At 37.9% G+C, this 20,559-nt stretch overlaps 1 protein-coding gene and 1 pseudogene across 2 annotated transcripts; one reads left to right on the plus strand and one right to left on the minus strand.

The window, feature by feature from the left end:
• Nucleotides 1-451: 451 nt before the first annotated feature.
• On the plus strand, nt 452-12,008 carry aup1 (AUP1 lipid droplet regulating VLDL assembly factor). Of its 2 annotated transcripts, none has more exons than XM_026918469.3 (12): nt 452-670; nt 2,040-2,177; nt 3,256-3,406; nt 4,873-5,063; nt 5,725-5,797; nt 6,841-6,914; nt 7,259-7,325; nt 7,845-7,914; nt 8,120-8,263; nt 8,452-8,603; nt 9,543-9,631; nt 10,111-12,008. In XM_026918469.3, the coding sequence occupies exons 1-12, from the start codon at nt 630-632 to the stop codon at nt 10,154-10,156; spliced, it is 1,236 nt and encodes a 411-aa protein (XP_026774270.1). In that variant the 5' UTR covers nt 452-629; the 3' UTR covers nt 10,157-12,008. The 2 variants fall into 2 exon arrangements, with proteins under 2 accessions (XP_026774270.1, XP_026774269.1); XM_026918468.3 differs by having other exon boundaries at nt 455-670; nt 7,809-7,914; nt 10,111-10,875.
• A 1,700-nt stretch (nt 12,009-13,708) lies between these two features.
• On the minus strand, nt 13,709-17,667 carry LOC113528959 (BTB/POZ domain-containing protein KCTD8-like; annotated as a pseudogene).
• Nucleotides 17,668-20,559: the final 2,892 nt, after the last annotated feature.

Consider the following 20,559-nt stretch of genomic DNA (forward strand, 5'->3'; position numbering starts at 1 on the left):
ATCAAATGTTTTTCAAAGTGATTATATTTTCCCAAATACATGATTAGCAGCATGGCAAACTAATTCATTCCTGATATGAGATCTAGCTAAACTACCAAAACTAGTTATAGGTTTTTACATTTACTATTTGGAGGCACTAATTAAAGTAAAACAAAAAAACCACAAACAAACAAATAAACAAAGGAACAAAGAAACAATGAACAATCAGACACTGAACTCCAACGATAGAAGGTCGTGTCCTGTTACACACTCCACACCGCTAGATGTCAGTGTTTCAAATGAAAGGCGTACATGAAAAAAGCCTGAGCTGTCCTTCCGAAGACTAACGGTATAACAGAAATAGACGTTTACAGCTGGTCTGGAATCAGTTCAACGTGTCGCCTGTAGGGATTAAAAATTAGAGCGGGTCACGCAGAGCTGATCCTGTGTCAGTGTAAAGGAGAAACTTACAGTATCGTGAGGTTCACCCTCCCCACAAATATCAAGACTTCAATATGGCGCCGGGGGGATTTCAGATAAATAATACAAGCTAGTGTTTAAATTTAATAACAAGTTTGTAACTCGTTGAAGACTAGTATGCAGGAAAGCAGCCGGTCGGTACTGACAGACACGTATAGAAATCTTTAATAATGGAAACGCGGGGTATAGAGCAGATGTTTGACTTTCAGCGGTAAGATTCACATTTAATATTAATGCTAGGTTTAGTTATTAGCTAGATCAGCTAAGGAGCTAGTTAGCAAAGGTTAGCCAATGTAAAGGAATATAAGCTAACGTTAGCTAAGGTCAGCTGAGGGTTAGCATACTGTAGATTTGATATCGTTAATGTAATAACTGGTTTAAAATGAATATGGATAACAGATGGCTCGTCGCGTTAGCTTGGTGCTGTCTGCTTGCAAATTAGCTATATTTTACTAGATAACTTACCCTTGTTTGGCCATGACTAGACTACATAGCTAGCTTTAACTTAGCTGACTAATTAGCTGACTTGCTAACTAGTATCCAGGTTACCTAAATAAGGAGGGCAAGCTGATAGCTGTCAAATTATTTAAGCCGTCATGAGTCACACTAGATAGCTAATATTATTATATTGTAAGTAAACATAATAATATATCTAGCTAAACTAGTTCCAAGAAAGATAATGGTAGTTGTTTATGCAGCTAGCAAACGTTAGCTAGCTAAATTAGTTAATTGGCGGAGCTCTAAAGGACGTTTTAAAGGTTTCTTTAGCCTTACATGGCTTAAAACCTGTTAGCTGCTTCCGTTCAGAAAATGTTCCGACCTAAAGCTTTTGTTATACAGGTTTTTTGGAATTAAAATGGCATGTACTGTCCATAACTCAGCTCAGTAACTCGGGTGTATTAGTTATCTGGCTGGTCATCAGCTCTGTGTTTTACTCTCACATGAATCAAGTCCATGTTCAGGGACAGCAGAATTGATTCATTTGCATTGAATCACTTTTTGATTCCTTTATAATACATATTATATGTGTGGGGGTCTGTGGAAAACCCTTCCCATAGTCAAATTTTCTACTGTATATAGTTCTGAAAGCTCTTGTGCATGTATCTCAACCACCAGTAAAGTTAAAATTAGCCCAAAAGTGAAAAAGGAGAGTTTCATTTAAATATTCACTCCAGTTCCACTGAAAGATCCCCTGCCTACCTCTACATTTATAATCTAATCTACCTAACAAAATGATTGCCAAAACGTATACAGAAGCTTACAATGGGTAATGATTATGCGCATCGTCAACATGAATCTCTGTTTCATCACCTGAGGTAAAAGTTAATTGTGATATTTTAACACGTGCCTCATCGACACCTCTTCACACGAATGAACTCTGTTAACGTCAGTGGAGAAATTTTCATCAATTAATACAGTTAGAATAAGCACACAGCTAGCATAAGAGCTGAGTTATGGAGGCACAGCAGAAAATAGGCTGTGCAAAATAGTGCACTGATATAAGTAAAAGTAGGGATGTGGCGTTCCAGTACTGAATATTGTTTTATATATTTTATTCACCACCAAAACTTTCTTTGTAGGTTGCCAAGTGATGGTCTGATCCTGCTGCTGCTGCTGCTGTACTCCCCAGTTGGCCTTTGCTTAATGTTACTACGTATATTTATAGGTGTTCATATATTCCTAGTGAGTTGTGCACTTCCTGACAGTTTTGTAAGACGGTAAGTAGAAAAGCACATAAGATATAATTAAAATGAAATCTAGATTGTCCAATATTGATTTGTCTCTGATTGTGGTTTTAAATAATTGCGATAAACGACAGTACATTTTCAATATAATAATTTTACAGATTGTTTATTTATGTCCCCGTAGCCAACATTTTCACTGTTCTGCTCGCAAAGTGTTTGAACACATATGGCATGTTAAAAAAAAAAAAGGCTTATTTAATCACTTTTTATTTATCATCATTAACATTATTCGTTAAGTGTTAGATCCTGTTTATCTTTTTAGGTCAAAATTTTCATCCTTTTTGGTGGCATCCCTAATATATATGATTAAATGATGTTAAATATGTAGTTATTTATTCACTGATTTGCTGATCTCCCATTTTATTTTAAAAATATATATATTTTTTTTTTTGGTGTATTTTTGAGTGAGAATTCATACTAGCATACTCTGCTGTTAAATTGCTGAGCTCCTATATAGGACTGGTAAAGCAGTATAATTAGAGTAAACATCACTGTATAATATCATGAAGGGATAATAAAATCCTTATATCGCACAAGCCTAAAATCAAAGGCCCCTATAATATACATGCAGAGGAATCTGGAAACTGACCTCCCAGATTTGCTGCCAGAAACTGTACTTATTTATAAAGCAGATATTTTGAGCTCTGCTGTAAAGCAGACATTGCAGTTTGTGTTACTAAGTTATGTTCACAGCTGGGACAAATGTTTTAGCATAGAACTCGTAGTACATGTGGTATTACACACATATACTTACATTCATATGTATTTATTTTGATGTTATATTACACATGCTGTAGTAAAATCTTATCCGATTGAATATAATATGTGTAATAATGGTGTTATTGATTAATAATTATGATGTTTTCTCATTAATCAAGCATGTGATGTGACGCCTTTGCATTTAAGATTATGATTGTGGGATATATATATATATATATATATAATTTTGTAGTGATAGTGTTTCATTAGCATACTTTATTATGTTTATTATGGCCAGGTTGAATGCTTCTGAGCTTTTCTCAATGTACCTACATCTTTCCTTCTGTTTCAGATTTATAGTGCGAGTCATGTGCTCTGTGTTGGGCCTGCATGTAAAACAGAACAACCTGCGCTTAAGGGACAAAAATGTCAAGTTGTATGTCAGCAATCACATTACTCAGTTTGACCACAACATTATTAACCTCCTTACCTCCTGCCACACTGTGAGTGTCCTCTGTATATCTCTAGTTATCTCCAGAGTGGTAACATAATGCAGTCTCGTTTGCTTTTGTGCTCTCTTGTATTGTTTTACACCCAACATTGATTTTCTATATTACTGTACTCTCAGTGAGGTATTTTATTAGCTGTTGTAACTTAATGTTAGGCTTGTGTCAAATGATTGTGTATTTCATCTTTTTTCTTTCTTGAACTTCTTCAATGTTTTCTCAATTAGGCTGACTTAAAATCAATTTAAAGCGTTATTTTAGGGGTTAAACCGTGAGTGCTGAAGTAGTATTCAAATACTACCAAATGATGAATGACACTAACATAAAAGCAATAACACAGTAAAATAAACACAATAAAACAATAAATGGTTATAAACTAAAGAAAGTGGTTTGAAATTATAGATTTACAGATATATTTATAGATATGAACAAGTTGAGCTTTAACACATCTTGTAATGTGTTCCCACTTAATGGCACACAATAGCTAAAAGCCAAGCTAAGTAAAAGCCTGAGGGATGTGTAATCCAGTTATAAGAGCAAATTTGGAAGAGTCTGTTACTCAGTGTCAACATAGTTGTGATACATGGTGGCAAATGACAGATAAAGGACTTTAATATAAACCAACACTGTTAAACCCAGTCCCAACATGCTTGTGTTAGTAACTGACACATGCCACTGTGAACTAAAAGAAAAGTGACTTCAACATTCGTCAGCCTACTAAATAGACAAGTTCTGTGTTTGTGAAGAAAACCAATATTTTAGTTCAGTTTACTCACAAGATTACTTACTTGTCAGGTATGTGAGTCTGATATAGAGCCAGATGCCAAGATATTTAAATTCTGTGACTATTTAAATGCTGAATCATTTGTCAGTATCTAATATCATTGTCAGTATGATTCAACCTAATAAACAGCATGGTAGTGAGCACTAACTTATTTCCTTTCCGAATGACAGTTCACAGAATACTGAATAACTCATAGTAGTTAACGAATAAGCTTGCAGACAAAGAACTGAACAATAAGCCGATAGTTTAAGGGGTTAAGAATTTTGGTTATGAAGTGCAGTTGTGAGATATTGACTCTACAGTGTTCATTGACTTACATGCTCATGTTTATTACATTATTAGTTAAGCATATGTGCCAATCAATTGAGTTTCGTTCAGTTAAGCACTTTGTTAGCAATAAAGAAAGTTAGATTTTTATGGACTTATAAAGCCAGTTTTAAGAGAGGGAGAGAAAAAAGAAACAGAAGAGAGAAAAAAATCAAAATGAGAGGAAAGAGGGGAAAAAATATGCACAACCAGTTGATTTTTATTTCACATAGTCTGTTTATTCAGGCACTTATATGTCTAATGCATAAAAGGTGCAGAATTTCATGTGACAAGGATTCTTTAACAATGATTGTCTTCAAACCCTCAGATAATAATCTGATTTCTTTTAAATCTCCTAATTACCCCTTTGCAGCCACTGTTAGAGGGCCCTTCAGGGTTTGTGTGCTGGGCACGGGGCTTCATGGAGCTGGGCACTGTGACAGGCAGCAGGGCTGAGCTGGCACAGACCCTGCGTGGGTATTGCTCTGTTCCTGAAGCTCTGCCCTTACTACTCTTCCCAGAAGAAGACACAACCAACGGGCGCGCTGGTCTGCTCAAGTTCAGGTGAGCCTATGATGCATACTTAATGTAGAGAACAGTGTCAGTGCTGTTTCATCACCATCACTTCTTTTTGTTATATGCAAACTGAGTATCATAATAATAAATAAAGGCTTCTTCTATCGAGAGTCTTATGGTTGAGTTCCAGCCTGTGTCAGGCTCTTTGTCATCTCAAACGTAGCAAGTGAAAACTCAGTATGAATAATGTGAGAATAGGGCGGAAGGCTTTCTGTGCTTAGGTAAGGTGCTTGGTGTAAGCACTTGGGTGATTAGAAGCAGAGCTTTCCTGGGATCTTTGCCAGGTTCTGAATAAGCTTCCCCGAAGCTGCCTGTCTGGGAGTCGATTAATCACCCAGTGTGAAGCTGTGACAAGACAGTAATGTGTGTTTGCTCATTACAGTCGTTGTATGCACAAAAGATATCAAATATTTCCACTTCCCATTGGCTTTTAAAGTCAGTATCAGATTGAATAATTCATGCACCTTGAATAGTTCAATTAGACTCTATTATTAGTAGTAGTAGTAATAGTAGTAGTTTGACTGAATGTGACAGATAAAAAAAAATGTAAGTAACTAATCTTTAAATAAGTAACTCACTTAAGATCTCTCTCTCTCTCTCTTTCTCTCTCTCTTTCTCTCTCTCACTCTCCGTCTCTTCCCCATTTTAGCTCCTGGCCTTTCTCTGTGGCAGATGCTGTACAGCCTGTGGCCCTGAGGGTGAAGAGGCCCTTCATAGCTGTGGTAATTAGTAGCAAAATATCATCATTGTCATAACTGTCACCTTGTGATTTTTAACATGATACACAGTACCAACACAATTTATTGTAAAATGCTTCAAATATTTTGTTTAGTGAAAATACCATTTATTCCCAAATGCAGTGAAATAATCAAATTTGTTTTTTACATTTTAAGACACTTTAAAGAAGTCCCAAATAATCACAGTCCTTAAAAAAGTAATGATCACACTATCACACTAACACTTTCTGTATCTAAATAGAGTGTATGAAATTATTCACTGATGAGTCTCAGTGTGATTACACACTGTTTTCAATATACTTTTGTGTCTTTGGAGCAGGAGTTCGCAAACTTTTTGTGCAAACAACCCCAAATGGACCCCAATTTTCTGTGTCAGTAAAATATGTGTAACGTAAATGTATAAAGACCAAAGCAACGTCCCTTGCACTGGCTTACAGTTTTACAGTTGTAAACTTGACACAGCTTTTCAAAAAGGGTGCATCTCTGTTCACAAATCACTTGAGAGCATTACTATAAATTAATATTCTGTAGCTCTCTAGAATATTTCTCGTTCTCGGCCTTTACTAAATCTCTACTCAAAATTTAAAACAAAAAATAAATAACAGAAAAATTAAAAAAAAAAAAAATGTTTTGTGCCAGACTCAATTATAAGGATATTTAAAGAAGCTTGCAGATATGGTGATAATAAGTGACAGGGTGGAATGATGTGAGAGTTGGTGACGGTCATCGGATCAGGTGGTATACATTTGCCCGTCCCCTGTTGTTGTATTTTCCATAACAGAAAAATGCTTCATGGTTGTTTTTAATATGCCAGCATGCTATGTAGCTATGACTGTGTCTGTTTGAAGATCATGATTAAAGCAGCTGGCAGGTAGAGTTCTGGGGGGCAACATCCCTAGAGCAAGTTGAAATTAAGCTCCATGATCATTTACACAGCACCAACCAATAGACAGGAATGGATGACACCTCCAGCTGTCCTGAATTTATAAAACCACCTTTGGTGCCCATTTTCATTTTTCTCCTTTTAGAATGTAACAGAATCTTCGTGGCTGACTGAATTGCTGTGGACGTTTTTTGTCCCGTTCACAGTGTATCAAGTAAGGTACTAAATATTACTATCTTCCTACTACTGGTAGAGTTATACTGTTGCCTTTTAAAATGGCTTTTTCCACTACAATTCCCTGCCTGTAGATTATAATTAATTGATAACTGATTTAGGCATTATTCATATTTAATGGAATCTTTATTGCATTTTAATGATAATCTTTATTTAAAAATATTTATATTGTTCACTTAAACCACTTAATAATCTATTAGTAAGTAATTAAATTAATTTAATCCTTTTGAATCATTTATTCTATGGAGTCATTCTTAAAGATCATTTGTTAACAGGAAGGGTTTTTTTTATCTCACTGTTTTCTCTGTCCCTTTATAAAATATCATCAGATGGCTTCCTCCAGTGCAAAGACAAGATGAAGAATCACATCAAGAATTTGCCAACAGAGTCCAAGAGGTACCTTTTTAATCTTGTCTTTACATATTTATAAAAGTAATAAATACATACACGTACAAGCAGCATTGCCTGCAGGGTAGCAGTAAATGCTTTAACTGAAAAATACTACAGTCCATGAAGCAACGTAAGAGTGTTGCAAAATAACAGTAAGCAAAATCCTGGTTTGAAACGAATTTCATCCAAGGATTATTAGAGCCATTTTAATGTTCTTCATTCTGTAATTAAGCAATATCGCATGAGCAAGAGTGCGGTTATTCGGAATATCGGCGCTGCTGTGATTCGCCGCAGACACAAGCTCCGCAGGGTGAGTGCTGTAGGTAATCACGGCCATGCTGATATTCAACATAACTGCACGACTGCGAGTGCGATATTGCTTTTATACAACAATTCTATAAACAAGAAATTAATATAGATTAAATGATGCATCAAATGAGACAATCTGTCTGGGTTTGATCTTATTTTATCTATTGTTCTTGTCTTCAGCTTCTGGCCACTGAGATCGGTATTGTTTCAACACAGATCACCAAAGCAGACAAAGCTGAGCACATCAAAAGGAAAAGGCACACAGTTTCCCACACTACGCACCTGGGTAAGTACAGGTTCAGTTGGGAGAAACTGGGTAGAGCACTGAAACTGTACTGAAATTTATTAGATAACATACTGTATGCTGAGTTAAGATGATACGCTGTGCTTACTGCTAACCTTCAAGACTCTGGAAGAGAGTTTTTACTAAAGCTTCATACACTCAGTGGGAAAAACTTTTGGTTATTAAACATATCTTTTTCCCCATATAGATTTGGGGGCCAGACCTCGTACTGCGGCGCAGGGTTTTCTGGGCTCGAGCACCGGAGCAGAGGATCCTAGAGTGGTGCGGATGGCACATCAGGTGAAGGAAGTGCTACCAGATGTCCCTCTGAGTGTTATCACCAGAGATCTGTGTAAGACACCTTTAGTATTCCTCACAACAGCAGTCAAATAGTTGCACTAATCTCAACAAAAAGGCATAATTCACTCTATGGTTCTCTAACTTACGGTTTATACTGTTCCACTTGCATCATTTTTCTTTGTGAGTTTTAATAAGTCTTCCAAGTTTTCTCTTGCATGATGGCCCTTTATGTCCATTTAGTGCAGACAAACTGTGTGGATACAACTATTACCAACCTGCTGGAGAGCACTGAGCAATATCATACAGAACCTGCAGAAGCTGCACCATCAGGCCCATCACAACCTTTAACCTCCACCACTCCTTCTGTTCCTGCTCCACCACCTAATCTAAAGGTGGGAATGATTCACAGATCTCACACTGCCACATCACTGTATGTCAGTGTACTAACGGAGATGAGAAACAAAAAAAAAACGAAACGAAAAAAAAAAGAAAAAAAACACTACATTTTTCATTGAATGTAATTGAAAATCACTCTAAATTGTTCCAGAGTGAAAATGTTATTTTCAAAGGGGCTTAAGCAGTTAATAACTTTATCTTTCCATTGCAGTGTGATTTGAAGAAAGTACAGCCTAAACCTAAATATTTTCCCAATAGGCCTAAATTCCTGTCCAGAATGCATCACTTCACATCTGGCTACCTAAAGATATGATGTTAGATAGACGCTATAGCAGCGCTATTCCAAAGATGGTATGATGGCAGGAAAATCTGTGTAGGAAGCATTTTTCATACAATTCTGCAAGCGACAATCACACTGCAAAATAGAAGGATGCTCAAGTGACCAAATTAAGTACATGGACTATCATACGTAAAGAACATTATTAACCATTATTATTAACCATCCTTTTATTTTGTTCTAACTGGTTTCCAACTAAAGTTGGGGCAGGAAATGCTGGAGCAAGAACTTAAAAATATTGTTTCTGTTCAGAACAACCCAAAATGAAAAATAGTTTCTAATCCCTGTATACTAATTTTATCAGGACCTCTTTATCATCAGCACTCTAGACAACTTAACATTACTTTTGTTCAGACATGCCTGATCCTTACAACATACTGCACTGCCCAGTGTACGTGTGTTAAGACTAATCACTATAGTCCAGTCAGTTTGTCTAATAAATAAGGAAAGTCTTTTGTGTGTTTTCCATGTGCAGTAGGAGAGCTTACTGCCTGCTGAACTAGCTTGTCATGTTCTTCATGCTGTTGTGCAAGTTTGTCCATGTTTGTTGGACCATTTATTCTTTTATTCTGAAAACTTTTTTGTGTTTAATCTACAGCCACCTGCCAAATCTTTTGGGAAATCACCAGCAGACAGACACATGTCTTTACAGGAGAGAAAAGCAGCCTTGTATGATTATGCAAGAAGGTAAAATATGAACAGCTTATAAGAAAAAATATTGTGGCATTTCATTAGGTTGCTATTATTATTGGTGATTATTACTGAAAATGTTTAGATGGCCATTTGTGTTGTATGAACTTGTATTGTATAAAAACCACACATCAGCATAGAAAAAGTTTGTGTATGCAGTTTCAGCATTTTTCTGAGATTCATAACACAGGCAAGCAGCAGCACATACTCAGCAATGCAGATTGGCAGGTTACCAGTGAGCATTCATAGTTATCTTAAGGCAAAGAGCTCAAGAGGAAGAGCGATAGAATTATTAAGGTATTTTTTCAGCCTGTGGTAGAAGTGGCTTCTCACTGGCATCTCAGGCAAGTCACGTTACTCGTATGTAATAGTCAAAGAAGAAATTTATTTCTAAGAGGAAGTATAAAGTATGAAGTCGTTGGTAAGTTAATCATCGAATGACTAAGTTGTCTTTCTTTTCTCTCCCCCTTTCGTAGACGTTACATAGAGAAACATGGCCTGGATCTAGAGGAAGACTCGTGAGTGTGGACAAACCACTCAAGTTAATTGATGGACAGTTAATTGGAGTTCACACAATGTTCCTAAAACAAGGAGAAGAAAGCGTTACACTGACTTTACCTGCATTTTTGTTCAGCAAACAGATGAAAAGAAGGGTTGGAAATAAGAGTTTTGGAATAAGTTGACTTCAATGGATTTTTATTAATCCTCTTGCATGGCAATCATGCATGTCTTTTTAATGATTTCTCTGCTACAGAAAAAAAGATTATTTTGGTAAACAGTTTGTACTACACCCCAGTACCAGTGGAACATCTCATATTATTTTTATAAAGTTTAGACTTAGAAAGCAGGAGCTTGGCATTGTGTGGTACCGAACAAAAACCCAGTCTGAGGTTATGTTGTAAGGATATGTGTTGATTCAGTATCAGACATTAAAGATCATTTATAAATGAAAAATCTTGTTTTATTTTGCTGTTTCATTTAGTTCCCTGAATATCTCGAAGGAATCAATGTTAAACTGTCATTATTATTTGTTTTGAATCATGTGGAGACAAACTGGCAGTTTGATTTAAATTATCTGTGTACAATTAACTCATTTGCTTTAATAGTCTGTCAGTTGCATCATTTCCACACCTCTTCTCAATCCATGAACTTGTGGTGTTTGTAACAGAAACAATGCAACACTCAGGGCCTGTTCAGCGTACATGACCTAGTCTGCCAGGCAGATCAGTGACTATTTGCCAGCAATTTCTGAAGATCTTACAATGACCACTAACTAAAATGAACTAAAATTTTTCATATAGCTAATTCACAAATCTCAATATTTTATAATACACATGCTAACTAGACAGACACTGAGTAATTGCGGAGCAGACTTTATAACTAGTCTATACCCAAGGTTGTACTTTCTGTAGCTAGGGATCCCTTTAACTGTAGAAATAAATTCAGTGGACCCCCTTTTTATTTCATGAACATTATTTAAATGTGTACAATAACATTTTGTCCATGTGTTGGAGTCTTCAGCTTTCTGCTAGAGAACACATTAGGTCCAAGCTGACATTATTTATAGGCTACTTATTTTTGAGTTAGTGAACTTTGGGTTAACCCCATTAACCCCAGTACAAGTGACCAGTCAAACAGGCGAGCTAGAAGAACTCGGTAATAAAATTAATAATTTTGATAATAATGGGTTGTGATGTGGACCACTGTAAATAAATAAGACAAGCCTCCACCAATTAAATCATGATCCACCAAATAAAACTATGATTTTTCATTTGCAATTTTTGTTCAGGAAAGCCATGCATTATAAAAAAGGAGAGATTTTGTTTATGCATTATAAAACATACAGTAATTGTTGGGAATTTATTCTTCATTAAAAATAGAATTTTAGGATAAAACAAAGTATATTTATATACCACTTATGTAGCATTTATCTAGGAAAAAAGACACGTTAACAATTATCTGCTTAATTATTAATCAAAGGAAATGGTCAACTAAACAATTATCAAAATAATCAATAGTGAAAGCCCTATAGAGCACATGTTAGATACAAGGCCCATGGGCTGAATCTCACCTGCAGCTTCTTTTCATTCAGCCTGTGTGAACTTGGAAAAAAAAAATACCAAATCGGCCTATACTATGCTACTGATAAGCATTTTCACACTATCCAGAATTCACAGCAGGTCCATAGCATAACCATCCGAAGGGTAGCTACTGTAAACCTCCGTATATATGCGTGCACTCCAGTTTCTACCATGGTTGGCTTGACCTTGACCCTAAAGTTAAAATCAACGCCTGTATGCTGCGCTTGATGTAAGTCACACTCGCATTTAAAAATGATTCAGAAGTATGTAGCGTGTTGTGCTGGCAGTGGTGTAAGCAGAGATTAATTTTGGTGGAATGAGGAAATATACAAAATAAAATCATGATTGCTCATCTAAAATTTAATAAGTGTGATGCTCTCATGCATTTCATAAGTTGTAAGTTTTATATATATACATATACATATATATATATAAATTTGTAATTTATAAATATCCATAAATATGTCTATTGGAGTTGATCTTAAATTATGGATAACATTAAGCTTTAAGTGTATTTCTATCCAAATCAGGTGAACAATGTAGAATTTACGGCACTTTTTATATGTGATCCCCCTATTTAAGGGTCCAAAAGTAAATAGAATCATAAATTAAATTGTCATTTTTAATACTTGGTTGCAAATCCACTTTAGTTAGGGAAGAGTGATTTGAATTAGCCAGTAGCCTTATTATTGCACGTCCTCTTAAGTTTTATAAGGGAAAATTACACCTGCGCATGACAACTATTAGGTGAGCAAGAGCTGAATATTAGCAAGAAGATGATCGCTTCATCTGAGCAATTGAGTGAGAGCCAGGGTTAATTGGACATGTTGGTACCCAAAAGAAACAGCATTTTGGTTTCAGAAAAAAAACACATTGTTCACAAATAGGTACTGTGCAATCAAGTCAAGTCAAGTGGCTTTATTGTCTTTTCAACCATATACAGCTAGTGCAGTACACAGTGAAATGAAATAATGCTTCTCCACGACCATGGTGCTACATAAAATAACATAGAACTACATGAGACTACACATTACTACATAAAGTGCACATGGAAACGTGTGCAAACAGCACCATTTTGGATCCGGAGCAGCCGCTGCATGCTATTGCTGTGCCACCATCTCGGATCATGTTGAGCACTGGTGCTAACTTAGCGAGGCAACATTACAAACATATATCAGTATAAAAACATCATAGACAAAGCGTCACTCCATATGACAAAAGCTCCATGAGATAACCGATGCTAGAAGTACTTGGATAAGACAAACTGATTTACATAATGTCAAACAAAGATTTCCTTTAATACTAAAGTTCACATCTGGATGCGTCACTTAATTCAGTTCCAATTTCTTTAATTCTGTTTTTTTACTTGCACTTGTGCTGCATAGAAATCCATAGAGCACATTTTCTGTATGCTGTGCAATTTATTTATGTACTTTATTAACCAACGTTTATAATAATAGCTTGTAATCACAACTGGCAGATCAGTACAGACAAAACAGGATTAATAATAGAGAGCTCGAGAGCAAATGCAACAATGAGACCCAGCAATCTGAGTTCTTTTCTTCTTTTGGCCGCTTTACATCCAGTCTGTTGTGCTAGCACTCTTTCCATAACAGTTTGGCATAAAAAGAAACAAACAAACGTTTCAGTAATTAGTAAACGGGAGAGTTTGCCCGGCTTGGCTGAGAGGGGGCATGTTTTTTCAGCGGGGATTCTGTAGCTCTGAAACTAGGCTTATTCTAATAATTACAAAACACTAAAAAGTTAGTATCTCTCAAAACAAAAAAGAATGGCTAGAAACAAAAACTTATTACTAGCTGATAAATCAATACTTCTGTTGCTGTTATTATCTCCTGATTATTATTTTCTTTGATCATGACACAAATTTTAATATTCAACAGTGCAGATGCTTCAGCAGTAGTTCTATTAGCAACTGCATATCATACGAGGACTCTGAGGATCTTTTCATGAAGAAACAAGCTTCCTGTCCACAGGCCAGAGTGGTGCTGGTAATAACTGGGCCAAGGGCCACTACACAGAAGGTGCTGAGCTGGTGGACTCAGTCTTGGATGTGGTGCATAAGGAGGCTGAGAGCTCACACACTCACTGGGTGGTGGTACTGGCTCAGGCATGGGCACCCTGCTCATCAGAAAATCCGTGAGGAGTATCCTGACCGCATTATGAACACCTTCAGCGTTGTCCCCTCACCCAAAGTCTCCGATACTGTGGTGGAGCCTTACAATGCCACACTGTCTGTCCACCAGCTAGTAGAGAACACATACGAAACATATATATATATATATATATATATATATATATATATATATATATATATATATATGTGTGTGTGTGTGTGTGTGTGTGTGTGTGTGATTCAATTATACAAATACAGTTTAACATTTTGTTATTCGGACAGCGAATGAGTAAAAATGTGGTGGAGTTTTTGGCGTGGCTGCTGAGAGCGCTTTCCATGAGCCTAAGCAGATCCATCAGGTCAGGTTAACAGCCAACACCCTTCAGATATTTAACAGTCCACTTGTTGCATTGTAAAAAAAAAAATTATGAGTAAGCCTGTGAGAAAAATTATGAACATCAACGATCATGTAAAACAAAATTGGAACTTTTAAAACAAGCCAGAGACTACTCAGCTACCACCAAGAACTAAAACACACTGAGGCCTTCAGACAGTCTCAGAGAGAGGGAGAGAAAACGTGTGAATATGTGTTGAAAAGGCAGTCTTTCACTTCTTACCCAGGCACCAGTTTCCTCACTGTCCTGCTTGCAAATGAACAATCCCCCTCATTCTGCATGCTGTAGAACAAACAGATCGACTGAAAGAAAACTTGCCTGGCTCTGCCCTGCGACAAAAGAGACCGTGATTTGAGAAACACTTCTAGCCCTTGTGTGGTGTGTGTGTTTTTGTTACACACTGCATTATTTTTTTGTAAAACAATACAAGTTCATTCATATCAAGTTATGCAGAAATATGTTACAAATATATACTTCATCTCATTTGCAAGCAGTACAAACACAATAGAGTATGTGGATAAAACTGGACTATTCCTTTTTTTAGCTCATAAACCTTTGTTAATTCATTTCTTGTAATAAATGAAGATAGAGATGGTAGAAATCTTTATCTTGAACAAGTACAGATATAACCAGTTTTTATCACTACTGAAATTCAGTCATTTGTTAGAACAATGTAAAAAATTCACTTAAACATACACACAGTTTTTTGTGTGAATGATAAAGGAGCACAATACACTTTCATGCATTTTCACAACAAATGAGGGGCAGATTTTCACTGAGTGTGTTGTGAATATACACCTTGCCCATGTGTGCTGTGTCCTCACAGTAGAAGACTATGTTCTGCACTTAAGACGTTGGTCCCAGTTTCATCCTCATCGCCTTGGAAGCCAATCTTGGTGGCTCAGTACTAGGATGAGGAGACTATTCGATTTCATCATTTTTAGACACCATACTGTCTCATCTAGTAGGCTGCAGATGAGCTGGTGCTGGGAAGGTCTGATGGTCTGATACACTCCTGAGCTGCCGGTGATCCAGACCCCCCTACGCTCTGGACCAGATGAGCATCACTCCTGAGCTGCTGGTAATCCAGACCTCCCCCCCCCTTCACTCTGGACCTGTCCACCGGCAATGCTTCATACTGCCACGAAAACGCTTCAGCTGTTTTCCATGGACTACACCAACACACATTGTACTCACACACACGCACACTACAGTGTAAACCCATATGAGGATGGGTTCTCTGTTGAGCCTGGTTCCTCTCAAAGTTTCTTCCTATCACCATCTCAGGGAGTTTTTCCTTGCCACCGTCGCCCTGCTTGCTCATCAGAGACGGCACACACACACACACTTCACTTTACTTTTGTTTGTGTAAAGCTGCTTTGAGACAATGACCTTTGTAAAAAAGCGCTATACAAATAAAAATTAATTGAATTGAATTGAATTGATGGTCAGTTGTCATCTTCAAATTTACTGCCAGAAACCAAATTGATTGAGACATGATCCTCATGTTCAGAATGTTTTTTATATCTTGCTGGCTGCTAATTCTGAGCTATGAGCATAGCTGTTTGACACTGCAAGCTACTGTTATGAACAGATGTAGCTAATGTTAGCTTACTAGCTAGCCAGTCTCACAGTTATATCAGAGAACAAACAGCTTATGAAATAACTTAACCTTTGTCTGCATCAGCTGCTGTTTGGGTACACTGGACACCACTGGGCTATCAAACAACTAGCTCAATCTCAATAACATTTAATCTCATTCACATGCAGTTTATCTTATATTTATGTGTTGTTACCTTCCTAAGAAGATGCCGCTTCAGAGTTTTCACTGGAGCATCATAGTCTAAACACTGTTCTGTATATGGGTGCTCCTTTGTAGAGCTTCTGTCCACAAAGCGAAAAGATAAACGTACGGTCGCTTCGTTGGTTTTGTTAGATTCAAAGCTTTTAACAAAAGCTCTTCCTCTTGAGCTCTTTGCCTTAAGATAACTATGAATGCTCACTGGTAACATGCCAATCTGCATTGCTGAGTATGTGCTGCTGCTTGCCTGAGTTATGAATCTCAGAAAAATGCTTTCAAACTTGCATACACAAACTTTTTCTATGCTGATGTGTGGTTTTTATACAATACAAGTTCATACAACACAAATGGCCATCTAAACATTTTCAGTAATAATCACCAATAATAATAGCAACCTAATGAAATGCCACAATATTTTTTCTTATAAGCTGTTCATATTTTACCTTCTTGCATAATCATACAAGGCTGCTTTTCTCTCCTGTAAAGACATGTGTCTGTCTGCTGGTGATTTCCCAAAAGATTTGGCAGGTGGCTGTAGATTAAACACAAAAAAGTTTTCAGAATAAAAGAATAAAATGGTCCAACAAACATGGACAAACTTGCACAACAGCATGAAGAACATGACAAGCTAGTTCAGCAGGCAGTAAGCTCTCCTACTGCACATGGAAAACACACAAAAGACTTTCCTTATTTATTAGACAAACTGACTGGACTATAGTGATTAGTCTTAACACACGTACACTGGGCAGTGCAGTATGTTGTAAGGATCAGGCATGTCTGAACAAAAGTAATGTTAAGTTGTCTAGAGTGCTGATGATAAAGAGGTCCTGATAAAATTAGTATACAGGGATTAGAAACTATTTTTCATTTTGGGTTGTTCTGAACAGAAACAATATTCTTAAGTTCTTGCTCCAGCATTTCCTGCCCCAACTTTAGTTGGAAACCTGTTAGAACAAAATAAAAGGATGGTTAATAATAATAATGTTCTACTGTATGTATGTAGCTACTCAAAATCTTACTGTCTCTGTATAGTGGTTAACAAAGGCAGATGTACCTGTGGAATTGCAAGCCACCATGTGAAAGCCGGCCTCACTCAATCTGTAGAAGGCCTGATCTAGATAGGTGAACTTCAGGTAGAAGCAGGTGGCTGGTCTGAGTCACGGCTCTCATTCAGACTCTCACCTTTTTGGCCAGGGGGATGCGCTCACACATCATGATCCTTGTCACACACCAGAACTTGGCATCTGCTTGTTTGTTCCTCACTGTGATACAGGAACCACAGTAGCCATGGGTGATGAATCCATCTTATCCAAGCCTCTTATCCAGGCTTGGGGTGCGTCCAGGCAGCTCGCTGCTCTGAGAGCACTCCTCGATGTCACTGTGGCAGCCCTCATCATTGAGCGAGCCCTGCTTGGCAATACGTGGTGGCCCCAGCAGCCTCAACAGCTCATTCAGCTGGAAGTGCTCAACCTGCCACTCTGCAGGCGTTCACACTCAGGGAAGTGCTCAGGCAGAACTATGTGCCGGTCACGCAGAAAGTCCAGGACATAGCAGAACAAGAAACCATCACAGTCGACGAAGAAGAGGCCATGGCTGATGCAGGGCAGCTGGCCAGGTGCCCATCATGCAAACATGGCATGAAGCGTGGTGTCAGAAACACTGAGCAGAGTGGTGCACTTGATCACATACACCTGATGCTCGATCACCTCTGGGAAGGGGCTGCACACCTCACTGATGGGCCATGGACCAGACTGGAGAAGCAGGAGGAGAAAGGCTATAGCAGAAAGAACACAGGAGGTCACAGAGCAGGACTGAGGAGATCCATGAAGTAGCAGAGGACTGAAGTGGACTGGGAGAAGATGGAGATCAGTCAGGGCTTCAGAACTTCATCAGCAAAGAGGAATGAAAGTTTGAGAGGGAGAGGGCTACATCTCTGCTGAGAGAGACAGAAAGAGAGATAGACAGAGGGTAGCCAAGTTGCTTCAGCTGCAGCAACTCAAGATAGAAAGCAAAGGAGTGAGAAACATAGAGGAAAAGAGAGACACAAGGAGAGGCATGGGGAAAGGGAGAGGGAGAGAGTAGAGCCTCACTGAGAGGCTTCACATCATTTGTCTATGGTTTGGGGAAGCCACAATGACATCATTTACAGTTCAGGGGGAGGAGCAGCCAAATGGCTCCGCCTTGTAGGGCAGGACCAGTAGTGTATCAGAGCAATAATAAAGCCTCAGAAAAAGCACTAATATAAATCAGACAATTCCTGATTAATATAGTAGACTTCAGTTCATTAAGGTCTGTTTGTGGGAGTGAGGTGAAATTACAGCCTGTGCCACAAAGCTGGTGTGTTGGTCTATTCCTAGTTATGTTCTGGCACAGAACATAAAACAGGCATGTAATTTGATAGTGTCTGGAGAATAAAGACAGATTCACTGTGCTTCTTACATTGTCTCTGCCAATCCATTACAACAAACACACACACACACACACACACACACATAACTTCTAGTATACCACAGTTCAATCTAATGGACATTCATAATAACAAGTGTATTGCACTGAACCAGGTTTGGACCTGAATCTAAGGTGAAATAACACTGATGCTGTGTATACAAACACAATTAAAACAATATCCGAGCTTCCATGTCACACTTCTCGTACATTTAACTTCTAAGAGAAGTGAGCAACAATCATAACATGAACATGTTCCCTACCTGAGCCTTGTAACAAGGTAACACAATAAACATCGCAACATCTCACTAATGACTCTGAGAGATCAACACACTCATATTCTCTCACAGTTTCTCACCAGTTCATGTTGGTGTCCTCAGTTCCACAACCTTCTAACTCCTCAAACTTCCAGAAGCAATCGGTGGGTCCAGACTTACACCTATCACACTTTATGTATACTGATAATACATCTCCGAGTATCAGCAATACTACATATTGATCTAATGCTGACATTCTCTCAGCAGCTGACTCTCTTGCAAGCTTTTGTTGTGAAGTTATGGGAAATGTCAGAGGCTTGATTGATTAGGCTTATCTTGAGCTTTAAATTGTGTTCTACTTTCATGATAGATGTCGTCACTCTATAAAATATGTAATTAAATTGGATTTGAAAATAGCGTAAATCCGATCAGATAGCAGTCAGGCGTTTCAGGTTCATATTGGTCATGATGCCTTGATACTCAGTATCAGATCAGTGTCTGGCAGCAGGGGCAGACACAAGTGCAGGTAAACAAAAGCTTTATTTAGAAAGCTTGCAGACAAATCCAAATCGTAAGACAATCTCAGGAACAATCTCAGGCAGGCAGTGGTCAGGCAATTAGCAAGCAGCATAGACAGGGCAAAACAGAATCAAAAACTCGGTTAATCAGAAACAAGATCAAAATACCAGATAGTCAGAACAACAAAATACAAGGCTTGGTAACAACCTTGCAACAATGACACAGAGTATATATTTCATAGTGAGATGGTGTACATTGTGATCTTCAATATTGTGACTGTGATTGTGTACAGGTATGTATGATCAGAATGACAGTGAGCTTGAATGTGCCAAAGCCCGCAGGCGTTTTGTTTGCGGCAGCCATGGTTGAAGGCCAAGTTTTGTTCTGGGAGTTGTAGTGTGACAATGAATCAGCAGTTGACGTGACAATCAGAACACTCATTACCTTTCCTATCAGTTTCACCATCATTACTGAATTATTTTTGGTAGTTTCGAAATAATACGCTTTATGTTCAATTGGCAGAGAAATAAAGGAGTTGAAAACAACAGACATCTTTCAGTGTACTTATTTAGAGCCAACCCCTGCCATGTCAGAGAATAAATCCATCACAGATAATCCATAACAGAGGCTTAAATAATCCCATATGGAGTGAAATTCAATGACAAACTCTGTATGAGCTTTTTGTAATATGTTTATTACCACTCATCAGCTACTTGGCCAAACAGATAATTTCAGTGTCATTTATCAGAGTCAGATTAGGAATTCTACCCTGTCTGATAGTGCTCAGCAGGGGAAATAACAAGCATCTTGCTTTTTTTTAGTGCTAATCACGACCTCTTTTCCTCTGGCTGTGTTAATTCACAGAGTGGTAATTATGCCAAGTCAATTGCAATGCTCAATACACTGTTGGCGTGGTTATTAGCAGTGACACAAGTTGGTCAGTAACTGCTTTGGAACTGAGAATATGTTGACTGATCAGGCTTAATGATTCCTGCAGGACTCCTGCTGAAACATAACCAGCGTGTCGAAGTAGTCTATAGGCAAGGACAGCTAGCATGACATTTACCTGAAGCTCTGACACTGAATATACACATGCACACCTCTATTTCTCTCTCTCTCTCTTGTTCTCCTCCTGATACTGCAGTGATTTTAAATCAGCACTCTTCCCCCTGCACTGTTCATTGTTGCCCCACTCTTACACACCAACTGATGCGCTAATTACCACATCCTTTGTGAATTTAATCAGGTGGAGGGAGATGGAGGGGGTGTAAGTAAGTACCTAAAGCTCACAGG

Source organism: Pangasianodon hypophthalmus, chromosome 7 (assembly GCF_027358585.1).
Source record: "Pangasianodon hypophthalmus isolate fPanHyp1 chromosome 7, fPanHyp1.pri, whole genome shotgun sequence".
NCBI lineage: Eukaryota > Metazoa > Chordata > Actinopteri > Siluriformes > Pangasiidae > Pangasianodon > Pangasianodon hypophthalmus.

What these genes read in the sequence shown, in the direction of transcription:
- aup1 (XM_026918468.3), top strand. Translation starts at nt 630, where the DNA reads ATGGAAACGCGGGGTATAGAGCAGATGTTTGACTTTCAGCG. An exon ending in CCTGACAGTTTTGTAAGACG is followed by an intron (nt 2,178 to 3,255) that starts GTAAGTAGAAAA and finishes CTTCTGTTTCAG; the next exon opens with ATTTATAGTGCGAGTCATGT. An exon ending in TCCTTACCTCCTGCCACACT is followed by an intron (nt 3,407 to 4,872) that starts GTGAGTGTCCTC and finishes ACCCCTTTGCAG; the next exon opens with CCACTGTTAGAGGGCCCTTC.